This window comes from Ixodes scapularis, unplaced genomic scaffold (genome assembly GCF_016920785.2).
Source record: "Ixodes scapularis isolate PalLabHiFi unplaced genomic scaffold, ASM1692078v2 PGA_scaffold7__128_contigs__length_106722199, whole genome shotgun sequence".
NCBI classification, from domain to species: domain Eukaryota; kingdom Metazoa; phylum Arthropoda; class Arachnida; order Ixodida; family Ixodidae; genus Ixodes; species Ixodes scapularis.
Window position 1 is genome coordinate 45,633,005 of NW_024609882.1, and position 18,575 is coordinate 45,651,579.

At 49.0% G+C, this 18,575-nt stretch overlaps 2 protein-coding genes across 2 annotated transcripts; one reads left to right on the plus strand and one right to left on the minus strand.

Moving 5' to 3' along the window:
* Positions 1-7,736: 7,736 nt before the first annotated feature.
* LOC115331537 lies at positions 7,737-12,447 on the plus strand. The gene is made up of 2 exons (XM_040213136.2): positions 7,737-7,818; positions 9,081-12,447. The coding sequence occupies exons 1-2, from the start codon at positions 7,753-7,755 to the stop codon at positions 10,569-10,571; spliced, it is 1,557 nt and encodes a 518-aa protein (XP_040069070.2). The 5' UTR covers positions 7,737-7,752; the 3' UTR covers positions 10,572-12,447.
* Positions 11,638-18,034, minus strand: LOC120842113. The gene is made up of 4 exons (XM_040501905.2): positions 17,747-18,034; positions 16,522-17,221; positions 14,672-14,874; positions 11,638-13,799 (listed from the first exon to the last, which is right to left on the minus strand). Exons 1-4 carry the CDS (start codon positions 17,965-17,967, stop codon positions 13,319-13,321), a joined length of 1,605 nt encoding a protein of 534 aa, XP_040357839.1. The 5' UTR covers positions 17,968-18,034; the 3' UTR covers positions 11,638-13,318.
* Between the last annotated feature and the right edge of the window lie 541 nt (positions 18,035-18,575).

The following is an 18,575-nucleotide window of genomic DNA, read 5'->3' on the forward strand; positions in this document are numbered from 1 at the left end:
GCTTGCAGACAAGATAATGGAGGTCTCTACCCCATCCCCGAACATTTCAGCAGCCCACACCCGATCCAGTCCAGACGAGGTCCGTGAACTACGAGCCGAGGTCGCGCGTCTCGCTGATCTTGTGGCAAAATTGCAAGCTCCTCGTGGCCGTCGCGCATCACGCGGGCGTTCCCCCGCCGGACGCCGGTCTCGCTCTTCCTCCCGCACGGACTCAGGCGAGTGCTGGTATCATCAACGTTTTGGCGCCGAAGCTCTTAAATGCAAGCCCCCTTGCACCCAAGCGGAAAACGAGAAGGCCGAGCACTAAGGGCGGCAAGTGCTCCCGCCGATCTCCACAGCCGCCGATCCTTGTTTTTTGTGACGGACCGCATCTCTGGTGTTCGCTACCTCGTGGACACCGGGGCAGAGGTTAGTGTCGTCCCCGCAACCGTACAAGATCGTCGGCACCCCAGCACGTCGCAACTTCGTGCCGTGAACAACTCGGCCATTTCGACATACGGTGCGCGTTCCTTGACACTCGATCTCGGACTGCGGCGCACTTTTCGCTGGGTTTTTATCTGCGCGGCCATTCCGCACGCAATTCTCGGAGCAGACTTCTTAACGCGTTTTGGGCTGCTGGTGGACGTCAAGGGGCGACGTCTTCGAGACGAAGCGACACGACTCACCGTCCAAGGCATCGCCTCGTCTCTGCAGTCTATCAGCCCCACATTCGCATTTCCAGCTGAGGACTCCCCGTACACGCGGCTGCTCGGCGAGTTTCCACAGCTAACGCGCGTTGGACCGGACGAGTGCCCTATCCAACACACCGTGACACACCACATCGAGACGTCAGGAGCACCTGTCCACGCGCGTCCCCGCCGGCTACCCCCAGACAAACTACGGGTCGCCCGACAACAGTTCGAACACATGCTCGAGCTGGGCATTGAGCGCCAGTCGGAAAGCCCTTGGTCCTCGCCTCTCCACATGGTCCCCAAATCCACGCCAGGGGACTGGCGTCCGTGTGGCGACTACCGAGCCCTCAACCGCAACACAGCAGAAGATCGCTACCCAATCCCACACATTCACGACTTCACTGCATCGCTCGACGGCACTACCATCTTCTCCAAGATTGATCTGGTACGTGCTTACCATCAAATTCCGGTCGAGCCCTCGGATATTCCAAAAACCGCCGTCACCACACCCTTCGGTCTATTTGAATTTCTGCGCATGCCATTCGGACTCAAAAACGCTGCGCAGACCTTCCAACGTTTCATAGACCAGGTGCTGCGAGGGTTTCCCTTCTGCTATGCCTACATTGATGACATCCTCGTGGCCAGCAAAACTGCCGACGAACATCTCGGACATCTCCGAGCTCTGTTCACTCGCCTGGCCGAATTTGGACTTGTAATCCAGATGGACAAGTGCGTTTTTGGCAAGCCCGACCTCGAATTTTTGGGCCATACTGTCAACGCTTCCGGCATCCGCCCACTCGATACCAAAGTGCAGGTGATCAGAGAGTTTCCTAAGCCATCAACCAAGAAGCAACTCCGGGAGTTTCTCGGCATGATAAACTTTTATCGACGTTTTCTCCCGGGCTGCGCAGAAAAGCTCCACCCGCTGCACGGCATGCTCTCAGGCTCACGTAACCCCAAAGCCGAGCTCACTTGGGACGAGCGCTGCACATCAGCATTCCATCGTGCCAGAGAACTTCTGGTTACAACAACCATGCTTGTGCATCCCAAGGAAGCGGTCCCACTTTCGGTAGCCACCGACGCTTCGGACAACGCCGTCGGCGCTGTGCTTCAACAGGAAGTACACGGAGAGTGGCAACCTCTTTCTTTCTTTTCCCGGAAACTAACTCCCACCGAGCAGCGTTATAGCACTTTCAGCCGCGAGTTACTGGCGATATACTTAGCCTTGCGGCATTTCAGGCATTATGTCGAAGGTCGGCAATTTTTTGTCTTGACCGACCACAAGCCCCTCGTGCACGCTTTTCGTTCACTGCGACCCGACGGTGGCAGCCATTCTCAGCGAGAGCTGCGACAAATGTGATGTGTCTCGGAATTTACATCGGACATCCGGCACGTTCATGGCGCAGAGAACGTCGTGGCTGATGCTCTGTCACGAATAGGCACATGCACCAACGAAACTCTGGCTGTCGTCGATTTCGCGAAACTGGCAGCTGCACAACGCAACGACGCCCAACTTCGCGACCTTCGTGCCACACCCGGACGGCTGGTATTCAGTGAGCTCTCTCTTCCTATGTGTTCGATCGACCTTATATGCGACACATCAACGAGATCACCACGCCCCTACGTGCCACTACAGTTTCGCCGCCAGATCTTTGATGCCCTTCACGGACTTTCGCACCCCGGAATCAAGGCTACCCAACATCTTATAACATCTCGCTTCGTGTGGCCCGGCATCAACAAGGATGTTCGCCACTGGGCCCGCACTTGCATACAGTGTCAGCGCTGCAAAGTTCAGCGTCACACGGTCACACCCCTGGGAACCTTCAATCCACCCGACGCACGGTTCGACCACATCCACATAGACATTGTTGGACCGCTGCCGCCTTCCCAGGGAAATGCCTACCTTCTGACTTGCATCGACCGTTTTACTCGCTGGCCGGAAGTCGTCCCCCTGCCCAACATAACTGCGGAAACGGTGGCACGCGCATTCGTTGCATACTGGATTTCGCGGTTCGGCACGCCTTCCACTATCACGACTGACCGGGGCCGACAGTTTGAATCCAGTCTCTTCTCCAGCCTCACTAAGCTGCTGGGATCTCGGCGCATTCGCACCACTGCTTACCACCCCGCCAGCAATGGCATGGTGGAGCGCTTTCATCGCCAGCTGAAAGCCGCCCTCAAGACCCATCAACGTCAAGATTGGATGGAAGTTTTGCCCCTCGTTCTCCTCGGCATTCGGACAGCCCTCAAATCTGACCTCGGTTGCAGCGTAGCAGAGTTGGTCTACGGTACGACCCTTCGCCTCCCCGGCGAATTCTTCACATCCACACAAGCCGACGCCTGTCTGGACTCCACCAACTACGTGACCCAACTGCGGGAGGCTATGACACACATCCGTGCCACCGCACCCCGTCAAAAACCCAGCCAACCCTCCTTCTTCAGCCAGGACTTGGCAACGTGCACACATGTCTTTCTGCGAAATGACGCCGTGCGAAAGCCCCTGCAACCGCCCTACGACGGGCCACACAAGGTGTTAAGGCGAGGTTCAAAAAACATCACACTTGCAATTCGTGGTCGCACCGAGGTCGCCGCATTAGATCGCGTTAAAGCAGCTTATTTAGATGGCGCCCCAACAGACACTTCTGCAACGGCACCACCCCACTCGGAAGTGCCACCTAAACAAACAACGCTCGCGCCAACCTCGCCTCTTCCTTCTCCACCCGACCACAAACAGATCATCGCCCCGGACAAACAGCGCCCGACGAAGATCCAGACACGCTCCGGTCGCCACGTGCATTGGCCACAGCGTCTGGGCATCGCAGCTCCTTCAACAGCTGCTGCACACCTCACTCGCGCGCCCGCGGCGAGTCGAAAGCCTAGGCTCGGATAACGGTGGTCTCTAAACGTTCGCCTACTCTCTGGGGAGGGAGTACTGTGGTCACGTACGCACGCACCGACCCAGCGGCTCCCGAGAGAACTTTTCTCCACTCGATCGAGCGGCCCCGGAGAGCGTCATGTTACCTTACCCGGCTCAAGTGCTGCGTCGTCGACGAATGTTGCCGCACGCTTACATAAGTCCGCGCAACATCCATTGCACCACATTAGACAACATCTTGGCAATCACCCCATAGCACTGCCAATACTGCTGTCTCATCTGGCTGACGTATTGCCTCGCGATTCCACCAGTTCACGCCATCGCGAGGTAACCCTCAGCACGAGGATTTAAAAAGAAGTCGGACAGAGGAAAAAAGGAAGACGAGACGGAGTGAGCAGCGAGACGACATGGGACCAGCGGCCTGAACAGACGCCGACAACACTCTTTCATCATTATTATAAATTTGGCCAAGTAATAATCAGTTAACGAAATAAAATGTTAGTGTTCTCACCAACCGTTCCAGACCAAGTCTAGAACAACCCGAGATACTACAGTTACTTCCAATGGCGTGAGTGCCAATGCAAAAACCAGGCGAATATATATACTTGATGCAGGTAAATTTATGATTTGTTTTGTTTGTATTTGCTTTATTTGTAATAATAATTTTGAATAACTGAAAATGGGGAAAATAAACTTTAATATTTTTAAGTATACCAAACCAAGCAAAAAAAACTCCGGTAAACACCGACATTTTTTTTCGAAAAATTCACTCCAAAAACACCCTTCGAGATTCACAGAGAACATACTCCGTAAACACGGAATGCTACTCATTTAAGATCAAGCGCCTGTTGTAAATAACTTCACAGCGCATAAATACGACGAAAGGCATTTGATGTATAAAGATTTCTCCCACTGCACAACTGTGCTACTTTTAAGCGTGATTCTAGCTGTAATTCCATAAACAACTTTCCTCTGAATAAACTAGGTCGTAAAGGAACTTTAAGATACAATGTTAATATATCGCAAACACGAAACGTATGATTCCAAGGGCTGTCGCAGTTACGTAAATAAACCGCTAAAGAAACAGAATTATTACGCTATTTTTTCTCCAGCTAATTTACAAGCTGATGACGCAAATTAAACAAAGCGTTGTACGAAACGCCACTCCAAGGAACGACATTCCAGAACGCGTTCCTTTTAGGAGGATTGGAGGAACGTCGGTCGTTCCATTTTACGTCCTTTGAGTTGGAACGCGAAAGCTTTTTCCTTTTTTGGGAACGACAGGTAGAATAGCTTTTCATTTGAAATTTTACCCGAATTTAGTAGGAATTTATTACTTTTATTAGCAACTACTTGAACCTCCCACTTTAAGTGATGGAGAACTGTCCGAAGGATAGTCGAAAACAAAGTCTTCATATATCTTATTGTGACTCCTCGACATGTAGGTTGATGTTGATATTTTTAAGTGTTTGCTTTAGTTTATGCAGGTATTATCCACCTCAATAAATGTTTTTATATTACGAAAAACGTAACGCTAATGAAACGACTCATTCAGATCTTAGAAAAGAAACGGGAAGGCGTTCCTTTTGAAATACAGGAACTTGTAAGGGAAACCCGTTCCAAGATTGAGAAAGAACTTGAAATGAGCTTTTGTTGCTGTTTTGGAGCAACGCGCATACAGCACTGGTTAAACAGGATAAAATCTATGTAGCTGGAACTGATAGAGAAGATGAGACCACAGCCCGCGCGTAAACCAGAACGCCGAGCACTGATTGGAATTATTAGTAGGTATAGACAAACTAGTTGTCTTTATCTGGATAGCACTCTTGCGCGTTTTAACGCGAACGCCGAACGGCGGTTGGCGGCGTTTCGCGTTCTAACACGTTCAAACAGTACAGTGGAGACAAAAGCTTCCCTTGGCATTGTGCCAAAATTTACTCGGTCTTACTCCAGAGTAAGGGTTATGTAGCTTCCTGTTCGAAAAGTTACCCACGTCCAGCGTCGCTCCATCTATGTTATCACGTGACACGACCCGCCGGAGTAACTCGAATCTATTTCGGTAAGATTTGAAACGCAGCCCTTGTCTCCACTGCAATAACCTCCTCTATACTCACAAAGCCTGGCAGTTCGACTACGGAGCCGTAGAGTGCCGCGTCGCAGACTTGGAGTTTGAGGATCTGGTAGCAGAGGGCATCAAAGAGCCATTTCTCGGGGGAACCCAGTGCTGTTTGTTGGCAGAGTTTGGCCATCCATTGGTTTCAATAGGCGAGCATCTCGTGGCCAACCACATGCCGGGAAACAATCCCTAGCGGCGGTCGTGAGCCTAAAAATGCGACCCGACTAATTTAAGCCGTTTCAGCGTCGCTAGAGTAAAAAGGTGTAACTTTTAGTGACCGAAAACTTGGCGCGTGTGAAGTTTTTGTCAAGTCCATAATCAACGGTAGAATAAACGAACGCGCGTTAGAACTACAGCAAACTGCGTAGTTGCGATCAGTGCTAATGTAATGTAAGGTAATGTTTTTATTCGGTTCTAAAGAGCCGCGGCACAGCGGAAAGGCAAGAGCCCGTACCAGCGTGTCTAGAACCACTCAGTTGGGAAACTGCCATAGAGACTGCTCTGAAAATTTGGCGCCGATCCGTACTCGCGAACCGAGCTAATGGCGATCACAACGCCGCCATTTCTTCCCGCAGCGGCCACTCAAGGAACTGCACGTGACTTCTACTTTTGTTTTAATCAGCCATTTTGGCGCCGAAACAGATACGGTGGAAGGGATTTCAGGGTTGCCACCCCCGTCTCGCAAGCGGACGCGCCGTGAATTATTACCGAAGTTAGGATCCACCTAGGTCGGGACTCGCTACCTGGGGCCCTATGTTGCGCTTTTTGGACTCCCACGACGACTAAGGAGAAGGACGTGACGTCAACAACGCAGCAAACGGAAATAGGATGTTGATTGGTTCTCACCAATCAACATCCAATCTGCGTTTGCCGCCTTGTTGATGTCACTTCCTTCTCCGTAGTCGCCGTGGGAGTCCAAAAAGCGCAAAAGGCGCAACCCCTGAAATAACCGCTGAGGCATGGTTGTATAAAAACAATATTAATTGTGCTGCAAAACCTTGCAAACTAAAGATTTGAGAAAACATCACGCGCCCTTCATTTTCTAGTTAACTCAAATAAAATTTACTGGAAAAGGAGTTTTATTAGTTGATTTTTAGGAAAAAACATGCCTTCTAAAAGCTCATGGTGACCACAGTAAAAAGAAATGATAAAGAATGTCGCTGTTGTTGTATTTAGCTCGCTCTCGGTGGACGCCAGCGGCCCAAGTTTCAACGGTGAGTTTCCCAACTGAGGGTTCTAGTAACGTTGGCCCGTATCATGCAGGCCCTCAATGCCGCGTCTAATAAAATTTGCAAAATGACGACGAGATGGATTGTTGCGATTGCGGAGGATGTCAGTCCGATTTGAAGATGTCCACATTTGATTGAGGCGGGGTTAGCAGCGGGCTAAGGGAATCTGCAGCCAGCCTTTCGATCGGTGCACGGTTGCACAAAGAAGCCCCAGGAGCATGATGGTGCTGTCGCTCACTGGGGTTGAACCATCAGGCTCCAAGAGGGTAGCCCAGTTAAAGCAGAAAGCGGCCGCCTCCGAGGTACCGAGGCCCAGGGCTTAGCTTGAGGCACCACCGACGCCCAGTGTGGCATCCTCTCAACGTCGTCGTCGTCGTCGTCTTGCTGCTGCGAAATTGAACGCTTCTATTTTGCGCTTTAAATGTCATTTCTAATATGTGACGTAGTCGCATATTAGAAATGACGCGTAGTCGCATATTTAGTTTACGCTCCAACCACAGGGGGAATATTCGGCTCCGGCGGCGGCCTTTGCTCTGCCTATTGGAGAAACTTTCCCACTATACGGCTCTGGGGGAACCTGGACGAAAGCGCACACACAGCTTATGCAGCTGGAAGGAACCGAAACATACTTGTTCGCTCTAGAGTTCCTGTATAGGATCCCTACGGGAGCCACAGTTGGGCGTTTGTTTTCCACCTGCCGCTGCGCCGCAATTCGCCGAGATTCGATCACGTGAGGAGCCGGATCAATAGGCCCTTCCCAAAAGTGAGCGCCTCTGGTGCCAAACGAGCGAACTACACAAAATCCGCCATTACTGCGTCGTCGAGTTTTCGCACCGCTCGGCTCAGTGCTATATTGGTGAGATGCCGACTCACTGCTGCGTCCCCCAATGCAGCCAAAGAGGACCAAAAGATGAAGAAAAAAATAAGGTAAGTCATTGTTGTGAACATAGTACTTTATGGTTGTGAAGATGCATGCCAAAAATGCTAGGATTAATATAAATGGGGTTAGGCAGATCCGCGCGGAAGAGGCAGCCGCCATCCGTTCGCACGGGGTGAGAGTTTCAAAGGAACTGCACTAGGACGCTGATAACACATTAAATCAAAGTTAACCTGTTGCAAGGTCTGGTTGAAAAGTCAGCTGCACTCACGCTGCTCGATTTAGTTGCATAGGTCAACACGTTCAAAAGTATCGGGCGTGTGTTCGCCGCTTCGTAGTCGAAAGCACTCATGACGAATGTTTTCGACTACAAAGTCATAAAAGGATAACTCGCGTCCACGGAGCATAATCTTGAAATATAGTTGAGCTGCACCAGTGATCTTTCGCAAAGCAAATATCACTCTTTGTAGCCGCGGGAATATCTGAGAACTTTACCGAGTACTGGGAGTTTATTTGTAGCAACGTTTTGCGGTGCAGTGGTGTAAAGTTCAATCGATGGTACGAGCACCAGGGCGTAGTTTTGCAAAATATTTTGCCTGGACAAGTACTCGCGCGAGAAGTGTACATCGCTGGGACTGCTCGCGAGTCGCGCTCGTTCTTGTCACGCCAGATCCCAGAAGCAGTCGCTCGAGAAATGCACACCGCTAGGACTGCTCGCGCCCGTCCTTGTTACGCCAACCCAGAATTTCTTGGCAGGATTCATGGTGCGTCACTGTGAAGCATGCTTGTGAATCCTGACCTGAAGCAGTACAGCAACTATCTGCTATACCAGGGACCATTTCCTTTCGCAAAGTGAATAACAGCTTTAAAGAGTGCTGGAAGCGCAGAGGGAACTACGTTGCCTCAGAAGGTTGCCCTTAGCATAGAGCCCCCTCATTTACAACCCTATTACATTGCAGGCCAGTTACACAGTCATGTTTGTGTGCCATGACATAAACTAATGAATGAATGATTGAACAGTGAGGTGACGGCAGCACTGTAGAGTAAATCAAATATACACATGGGTGGAATGGAAAGCATGACTTTATTAGGGCAGTTTAAGCAGCTTGCTTGTTGAGACAAACCGACAGGGATACAAGATAATCTGTTAAAGCTTATCACGTCAGTTCCTATAGCTCAATACACTCAGTTGTTCATAAAGAGAGAGATAGCTGTTAAAGAAGACATCTCTTAGTATAACAGCCAGAAAAGAATATGTGTGCTTTGCAATGTTGCACCTGCATTATTTTAATTATATAATCATATTATGCAGGTTTCCTACTTCGGCTTTCCAAAGGACAAGGGGCTGTTCAAGAAGTGGATTGTTGCTATAAGGAGAGATGAAGGGAAGCATTTCAAGGTTTCCAAGTCGACAAAAGTGTGCTCCAAACACTTCAAGGACAAAGACTTCCTGCCTGGCTACGTGAATGGCAGGAAGTTCCTAAAAGAAGGGATTGTGCCCAGCACATTCCGATTCTCAGCTCCGAAAGTGCCGAGAAGAAAAGTTCAGAGGCGCAACACTCAACCAGTAAGCAACCCCATCAACATGATTGCTGCTGCTGCAGACGATGAATGCGACAGCACAGCAGCTTTTGAGAACCAGCCTCCACCACATCCAGGGGTATGCGTGCTGGCTGCAGGACTTCAAGGGCAAGTCGCCGTACAAGCTGCGCGAGTGAGTCAGCTGACGTCTGATCTCCAAGAAGCTCGAGAAGAGCTCGCTGAAGCCAGAAATGAGGTCCAAAAATTAACAAGGCACATTGAACTTCTAGAAGAATCGAAGAAGAAAATGGAAGAGAAACTGAGCCGAAAATTCTCAATAGAATGTTTCAAGGACAGCCCCGATGATGTGCTGTTTTACACGGGACTGCCAAACTATGGTGCCTACCTTTCCTTGCTAAAGTATGTGAATCCTGGAAGCAACGGTGAAAACATCAAGGTGTGGTCAACCTCCTACTCCCGAGGTAGCAGCAAACAGGGGCGACCACGAAGCTTGCCCCCTCACGACGAGCTCTTCTTAATGTTAGTCCGCCTTCGGCTTGGCCTTCTTGAGAAGGACTTGGCGTACCGATTTGGGATTTCAGTCTCCACGGTGTCAAGACTCTGCATAACGTGGATCAGTTACCTCTACCTGTACCTATCACAACTTCCCCTGTGGGCAACACGGCAGGAGGTCGACGAGGACATGCCACCTGCTTTTAAAGAAAAGTATCCAACAACACGGGTTATCCTCGATGCAACCGAGATCAAGTGCCAAGTGCCGAGCTCCCTTGTGCTTCAATCCGCGAGCTTTTCGACATACAAGTCGACGAACACCTTTAAGGGACTCGTAGGGATATCTCCAGATGGAGCTGTGACATTTGTGTCGCAACTCTTTTTGGGGTCAATGTCGGACAAGGAATGCGTACGGCAGAGCGGATTTCTGGAGCGTTCCTTTGATGAGAATGACTCGGTCATGGCCGATAAAGGATTTTTGATTTCCGAGCTCCTGGCGAAGATCAATGTACAGCTCAATATCCCTCCATTTCTTGGCCAGGGTACATTCACGGAGACTCAAGTCAAAGAAACTGAGAGCATTGCATCACTTCGCATACACGTGGAAAGGAGAATACAGCGAATCAAAAGCTTTCACATTTTTGATCGTGCCATCCCCCTGTCACTCGGGCCAGTAGTGAATGAAATATGGACCATTTGCACGATACTGACAAACTTTCAGAGCCCCCTGTTACGCCAGCATGAGGATGGTAGCACTGCTCTGGATTAGCTGTATTCGTTTTGCTTAATTTCTGCCTAAGCGTTTGAGGACGTCAATGGTCCTCCTTACACCATAAAGCTTTCCTTCAACTTTGTCTCTACGTGTTTTACATATCTTGCCAAAAGTCAAACTTGGGGGTTTTACGTGCCAAACCAACGACGGGCATCTGGCATGCCCCAGCGGAACTGTGGAACACAGCACGATAGATGAACATAAGAATGGAGCTTTTCACATTTTAGTTGTTTAGCCTGGCGTCGACCATATGTTACAGCCTAGGCTTGTGCCTTGCATATGTACATTTCACTACACTTTGGGGCAACCCTGTACTCTGGGGGCAGTCTTAGCCATACTGTACATTTCACTACACTTGTGCTCTGGGGCAACCCTGTACTCTGGGGGCAGTCCTAGCCATACTGTACATTTCACTACACACTTGTGCTCTGGGGCAACCCTGTACTCGGGGGGGCAGTCCGAGCCATACTTTGGTTAGCCTCAGCGGCACATCTGCTCACGAGTTCAACCATTCGTGACGTACCACGGAGCACACCTACAGTGTTATGGCTCGCAAAAACAAAACAGATGACCGGATGTGGCGCTGCTGTCAACTACATGAGGAGAAAGTGGATGTAGGTGCTGCTGTGTGACCCCTCTTAAGGCCCGCCCACACACTTGCATTTGACTAGAACCAACCGAGGAAAGGCTGGTTTTCAATACTGTTGTGATGGCTTGCGACCAGCTCAACAGCAGCGCATCCAGTTGTAAGCCGTTGCAAGAGGCTTAAAGACCGGTTTTTGTCTCAGTCGGTCGTACTCAGTTGCAAGTGTGTGAATGGGCCCTTACCCTAAAAGACAGAAGCAAAATACTGTGAGCAACAAGGCCCCAGTCTTGTCACTTCTTCTCGAGGTGTCTGCACCAGCACCATACAACAAATCTATTTAAAAAAACACGACAAAGTGTTGCATTTGCCACTACAACCTCACTAAAATGCTGACAATTTTATTCAAGTTTCATCCTCGAAAAATGGCACTGGTCTATCAAAGCTGCTGCTACTCTCCTTTCGAAAAATAGAACTTGGCGATTGGTATTGATGCTTCCCTGCAACACGCATTCCCTCATTTCATAATTGCTTCTTTTTCTTTTCACTAGTTCTCAAGGAATTGGCTATTGGCTATTTTATTTCAGAATGCATTATGCTGGAACCGAAATGTCCGCGACATTTTAAATGGAGGTATTTGCACACCAGAAGAACCTTGGTGCAGTAGCTGAAGTTATGCACCTGCACTGCAAGATGTCAAAGAGTGAGCGTTCTACAAGGCATACAAAAGGCAGGTAGAAACGTGCTTGAGATGTCACTGTGCGCTTTGCCACTCTTCGTAGTTACCGACGCTGACAGCGCGCTTGAGAGAAAAATGCAAAGAAATTGCGAGGAACAAAATAGTGCTGTAGTAGTACCAAAGTGAGAAGATTGGGAAGGGAGATGGGGGTTCGAGCACATGCTCGCGGACAAAATAAACAGTAAAAGCATTTTCACGCAAAATGTGTGGGTGACACCACCCAAAGACAGATCCGTGCACATAAAAGAACTCTACACTAGCATGGAAACACAGTATATAGAAACATTTGGAAGCTTTTCACGAGACAGTGCAATGTCCGTAACGATCCCAATGAATTCAGGAAGGTAACTCATTCTACGCACAAAAGGCAAATGGTTGAACTGAATTAATTAATGTGTCTGTTCAGCAAGAGGTATAAAGGAAACTTTTACTGCATGGCACATAGGGATAATCTATTCAGAAGTTCACTTGGTTACTGACAGCTGTACTAGAAATAATAAATTAAGCATGAGCATAAGATAATTACTGCTGTCATTAAACTATTTAAGCATGAGAATGGATGTGTTTGTATTTACTGCTCGTGACTGACTTGGGATTGAAAAACTAAAGTACATATCTAAGTGCAGAAAAATGTTTTATGAAAAGATTATGAAAAGAAAACAATGCCAATAATGCCCGAGACAAATTTGTAGTCGACATATCTGAACATGTATGACTCAATCTGTCTCTTGTGTTTAAAGGGATAGTTCAACGAAATTGGGAATACTCCTGTCGTGTTCAAAAATAGGTTGAATATGATCCACAATATCCGTAAATGACAATCGCGCGTTTGTATTTTGAGCCTGGTGGCTGTATTTTTCGTTATAAACGGCCGACTCTGGCAAGCGCTCGGAGAAGGCCCAGCGGAGACCACGTGACATGGGTCGTCTTGGGACGAGCAAAGCTACGGAGAGGCTGACGTCGAGAGGATGGCCTAGTCGCTCCAGCCACTGAAGCGGCTGCTTTTGTACGAATTTTGAGTGACAGGTTAATCTTGTAGGGGGACGATAGCGACTTCTGCGACACACAAAAGGCATCTCGAGAAGAGGGAAGTTCCTCCTACCCCTCTTCTGTCGTCGTGGCCGGAGGCGAGACACTCACCGTCACTAGCTGTCAAGGTTCCTAGACGGGCATTACAAGCGAGGCGTTAGCGACATCCACCAGGTGCTCTTTGCTAATCGTTTTAAAATTCCTTTTCGAGGCTTTTTTAACAAGATATTGGTATGTTCGATGTGATACTGCTCCTTTGAACAGATATAGACCAGAAAATGAGCGTCGAAATTTCGTTGTAGTATCCCTTTAAGATATAAAAAAAAAAAAGACTGCTTGTTAACATGACAAAATGGCACGGTTGCTCTGAGGTGAAGCACTGGCTTTACACAATTATGCGCGACTTTTGCACAAGTATGGAAGCAAGACGGAAAAGTAGAAGTCGTCTAGTGCTGCCTTGCATTCTGACCAGTTTCTATCAGAAAAATAAATTCTTTCCACAATCAAAAACTGATGGGAATAAACCACAAAGTCACCCCACAGCAGCCCAGAGAGAGCCATCTGTCCAAGGATTTGGTAGTAGTTCTTGTGATTCCTGTTGAGGCGGTATATGCCTGCAGCGTCCTTCTCCATGTAGAAATTGACTGCAGTGTCGAGGCCTCCATCTTTCAGGGTGTAGGGACACTTTACCTCAACGACTCCATGAGGAGTCGCTTCCGCTGGATCCCACACGAGCCTGTCCGGAGACGCCCCAAGCCACGGGCAGTCTGGACGAACAAGAATGCCGCAGGGGAATGTCTGGATGTCATGCCCCAGGGCTCGCAAAGAACTTTCGTAGCGCTGTACGGCGACCGGCTCATACTTGATGCCATGCCTATTGGAATATAAAAGGCGTGTAAAGGTCAGAAACCGGATGCCGAGAAAGAATTTGAAAAAAGGCTCTGGAATTAGACACAAACACGGCAATGGCTACCCCACATTCAGACTGAATTTAGTCATACCCACTGCTCAGTCATGGCTGCATGGTCACTGACACTTTATCGGGAGCTTTGTGTTTTATCGCTCATCACTGATGAGACACATGACAGTAATGGTGTGCTTTCACGACGAATATTTTTCCCGCGGATAGAGCTAAACGTTAATCACGAAGGTTCTGTAGGTGGCTCACAGTCTTCCGAGAGATTCTCGAAAACAGGAAGGCACCGTCCTTTTGGGAAAGGACTAACGGCAGTTGCAATAAACTGCAAAGCACTTTTCTTTGGTTTTTTTTTATTTTTTTACTCTTCCTTTTGTGCCTTGAGAATGCGATTGTCACAAACAGACTCATGAGAGCACAAGAACTTCAGACACCGAAGACATGCGATTCCGTCGTGCGAGCACCCGCTCAGATTTTCCTCACTACTTCCTCCTCCTTGTGGCTTTCCCCCCTCGCAGGTCAACGAAATACTTGGTACTCTCTGCAGAAATACCTCCCTCATGTGTATACATCATAAATAGCGTCGATAGCACCGCCATCTTGGTTATATAAACCGGTGTTCTCTTTTGTTGTAAATTATGAGAAGAAGCAGATGCACAGAACAAGTTCACCACTCCTTCGGATGGAGGGAAGTTCGTTCTGCCATAATGCCTTCCCAGCAATAGGCTTCCGCCAAACTGTGGGCACCCCAGGGTCCGAACACGCCAAGTGACGCTCTAATGTAAGCTTTAATTCAAGAGCTGTTTCCTCCAAGGAAATTTTATAATCACCTGACTGCACGGACGTGAGAGAGATCCTTGGGTGAAGTCAAGTTGATGAGGCCTTTCGTAGTCCAGCTCTCTCGTGTGGCAGCATCCCCAAAGCAGGAGGCTGTGAGTCGGGTCTGCCGGGCTGCCTTCCACAGCGGACTTTTAGACTGTTGTCGAGTGTTTCTCTCCAAACATCTAGCCTCCGTAGAAGTCACCAGGAGAGACTGAGAAAATAGTAGCCTTTGTTAGTTGGTTGGAATCATTGACACCCAACGCATGAAAGGGGCGACATCTGAACGCATAGGTCACAACGAACATGCAATTGATTAATTCTCTGCTGGTACGCAAATAGGTGCCGAAGGTCTTACACACCATTGGTGCCTATGGTGGCTTGGAGCTCATGGCCATGAGCGACTATGTGAATAGCTAATGCCACATCACAGACTTGTTTTTTGAAACGGGTTGACGGTTGTAAACAAGGGATAAATAAAGTTAAAAATACTTGAAGGAATAACCTTGTGCTGGTGTGCATTGCTTCTAGCACTGGCACAGCTACAAACATGACAGTTTTGCAAAGGCTCTTGTTCTACAAGGTCCTATGTGTGCGAGAAACGGTATGCCACTTTTACCACTCGGACTCATCAAGTTCTTTTGAGTTGCAGTCAATGGTGCCAGCCAGAATAGTGAATGACATAAAGAAACATCAGCTTGTACTCTATTTTTACACATGCCAGCCATTACTGATGTTTGGGCGATAGGCTCATCAGCAGCCAAAATGGCCCTGGCAGATTCACTTGGGCGACTCCAAAGAGAAAACACAATAAGAAACAGTCTAGCGATCCAAACACGTCCCCAATCATGCATATTGAGTTATCTCGTTGGTCAAACCACTCGTCATGCTTCTGATATTTAAAAGCACAAAACATAAAACTACTGAAAAGTCACTTGCATGTAAACGAATAGTGCAAATGACGGAAAGGTGGTACCAGCGTGGTTGCAAACTATGAAATTAGAGTGGAATGGTGCTAAGGGCGATTCACACACTTGCGTTGAGTTTGACCGAGTACAAGGGTTGTTACGGCAACAGCTGTGTCGGCTCCAACAAAACCAATTTTTACCCCGCTTTGTTGGAGCCGACACAGCTGTTGTCATAGCAACCCTCGCACTCGGTCGGACTCAATGCAAGTATGTGAATCGCCCTTTAGGCGATACCATCGTATAATGCAGTGTGTGCAGCTGACCAAGTAGGCAGCGTGCTCGTGGCCTAGCATTTATTGCGCGTGTCTTCCATGCAAAAAGTCAAGGTTTGATGCCTGGCCGCAGGTACACATTTTTGTTGACTCTGTAATGTGATGTTCTGGTAAATTCGAGAACCATGTTGCTGATTCGTGGTTAGAATGTTCTACATGCCAAGCCTTCTACGCTGATTGTTCTACATGCCAAACCTTTTACACGTGTACAAAAGAGGCTCCACGTGGCAAGCCGTGGTCAGTCTTACGCTAGCGCCGGATTCTGCCTCTTCGCCGACATCGTCGCTCGCTTACAACACCTTTTCTTTTTAACCCTTTGTTTTAAGCCCAAGTTCGCCATATCAAACGTGTCTCCTTCCTGTTTATTTTTGTTTGTTTTGATCACCATTCATGACAATATCAAGATCTATTGCGAAGGTGCAAGCGAACATCCAAATATTACTTGTTGGTGTTTGCTTTGCTGGTACCTGCAATAAACACCTGAAAATGAATGATGTGGAGATTACACTCTCAGGCTGTTTTGGTCTGCCTTTGTTTTTCTTGTTCCTTCTTATATATTTGCCGCATGAACGGTGTTGTTGTAAGCATCAGAACACAGCTATGTGTAAAAAGGTATGGTACCTTAAGGAGCAGGTCTTGTTCCACGGGAAGGCTCAGCCCAGACATCTTCCAGTTTATGCAGGCGTCGAAGAAGGTCGGCTCACAAGGCAGCGCCTGGTTTCTTTCCTGGACATGGCCCACCTCCGGGCTGATGAAAGTCTCGTATCCGAAAGGCACCAGCGCCTGCTGGTAGGACAGGACACTGCCAACCGGAGCCAGGCCAAACTTCGTCTTGACCGGATCAGCAGCAGTTGCCCTTCGGAGGCGCTTTGCAAAGGGCGAGGCTTGACTTGAATAGAGACTCTCTCCAAGGGCTTGGATCGAGGCCATTCTATCACTGAAGTGCATCGCGTTTCTTTGGGCATCATACAACTTGGACGTGATAGGGGTTTCCAGCCCGTCCTCTCGAACGCTTCTCCAGTCGACCGACTGCACGCTTGTGGAGGCAACTGCTTCCCCTCGTGGACGGCGCCACTGCTGGGGCAACTCAGTGCAGGCTACTGCAGGGGGAACTTCTTCATAGTCCTTCGCTCTTAACAAAGCGAGAAGCTTGAGGAGGGCCAGACTGTGGTTGCACGCCCCACTTTTGCCAGCTGCACACTCACAGTCGGCACCCTTCACAACTCCACTCTGAAGGAGGTTCACAGAAACCTGGTAAGGCTTTGCTGCTTTCTTTTGGCTCCTGAAGCAACTTGCTTTGGCGTGGACACCAGTGGGTGAGCTGAAATGAATAAAAATAAATGTGATCATTAGCCTTTTTGTTCACACATATGTGCTCCATAGATAGTTTAAGTAAGCGACATGATCTTAAATCTCTGGAAATATGTTGTATACACTCGCTCGAACTATCTTTTGCGCGAGCGTGATCGTGCAAACACACCGAATCGTCAACGGGAAACCACCAGCTCTGGAAACAACACGACCAAAACAGACGTACGACACGAGCGATTCCGTTTTGAACTCAATCCCCCACTCGTCACTTCGCACGCCACTGAGTCTCGCAACATCATGTCAAACTGTGAGAAAGCAACGACTATGGTTTGTTTCAACATATTTTCCCAGTGCGGAAGATGCCGAAGATGGAAATGCAAGCATGATTCCTAACGCGCTTCGAAGCGTTCAACGACACAAGCGCGCGCGCACGTAGCTGGCGCGCTCACAGCCTGATGCTTACGTTTGTAACTTTGGATTCCCTCAGATTTAGGTCGAAACAGGGGACAAGAAACAGGCGTGCTTCAATGCTTACCTGTACACTCGAATCGACGAAGGCTCTAGGTAGGCCTCGGTAAAAAACTTCTGGCTTCGGACGACTTGACGGCTGGACGCCAATCTCGACGCGCGGTAGGCCTCAATCTTCTCTTCATTGAAGCTCCGCGGAATCGTGACAAGACTAATGCTCCAAGGCGAAGCTGATGAGACGTCAGCGGTACCGGCGGTACCTACACAGGCAGATGCCATAGCCGCCATAGCCCGCTTCAAGTGCGACGCCGCTCTAATGGCGGCGGTTTCGGTTTCTCAGTGTTGCTTGACTGACTTTCGGGAAGGGCCTATTGTCGTGCAGGAAAGAAGACGTCGCACGCACACCGGCGTACGTTCGGCTGCTTTTGAGCGCGCCGCGCGCCTCGAACGCACGGCGCCGCTATTCGCCGAATTCAGTCACGTGAGGAGCAGACTCCGCATGCCGCGCAGGGAAGCCGGTGCTCCGGAGGTGAACGCGCAACTCTGGCTTCCGTAGAGAGCCTATACAGGAACTCTAGTTCGCTCAGGAGAAGTGTGTTTCGGGGTCTCGCCGCAGGGGGGCGCCAGTCACGTGGCTCTTTTCTTATCTGTTGTCTGCCACTCCAACTTTTCTACTTCGGAGGCCGCTTACGTGAGATGCGTGTTGACAAATGGGGATGTACAAAAGTGGTTCAAAAGAAACAAGGCAGGTGAAAATTGGCATCTCAGGGACTAGTTCTTAAGAGGGAATCAAAATTGACCGACAGATTTTGAGCTAGCTGCGATTCCCAATCATCCATCCCATTAATTTATTGTGAGATATGGACCCCTAAAAACCGAAGCACGTTATGCAATAG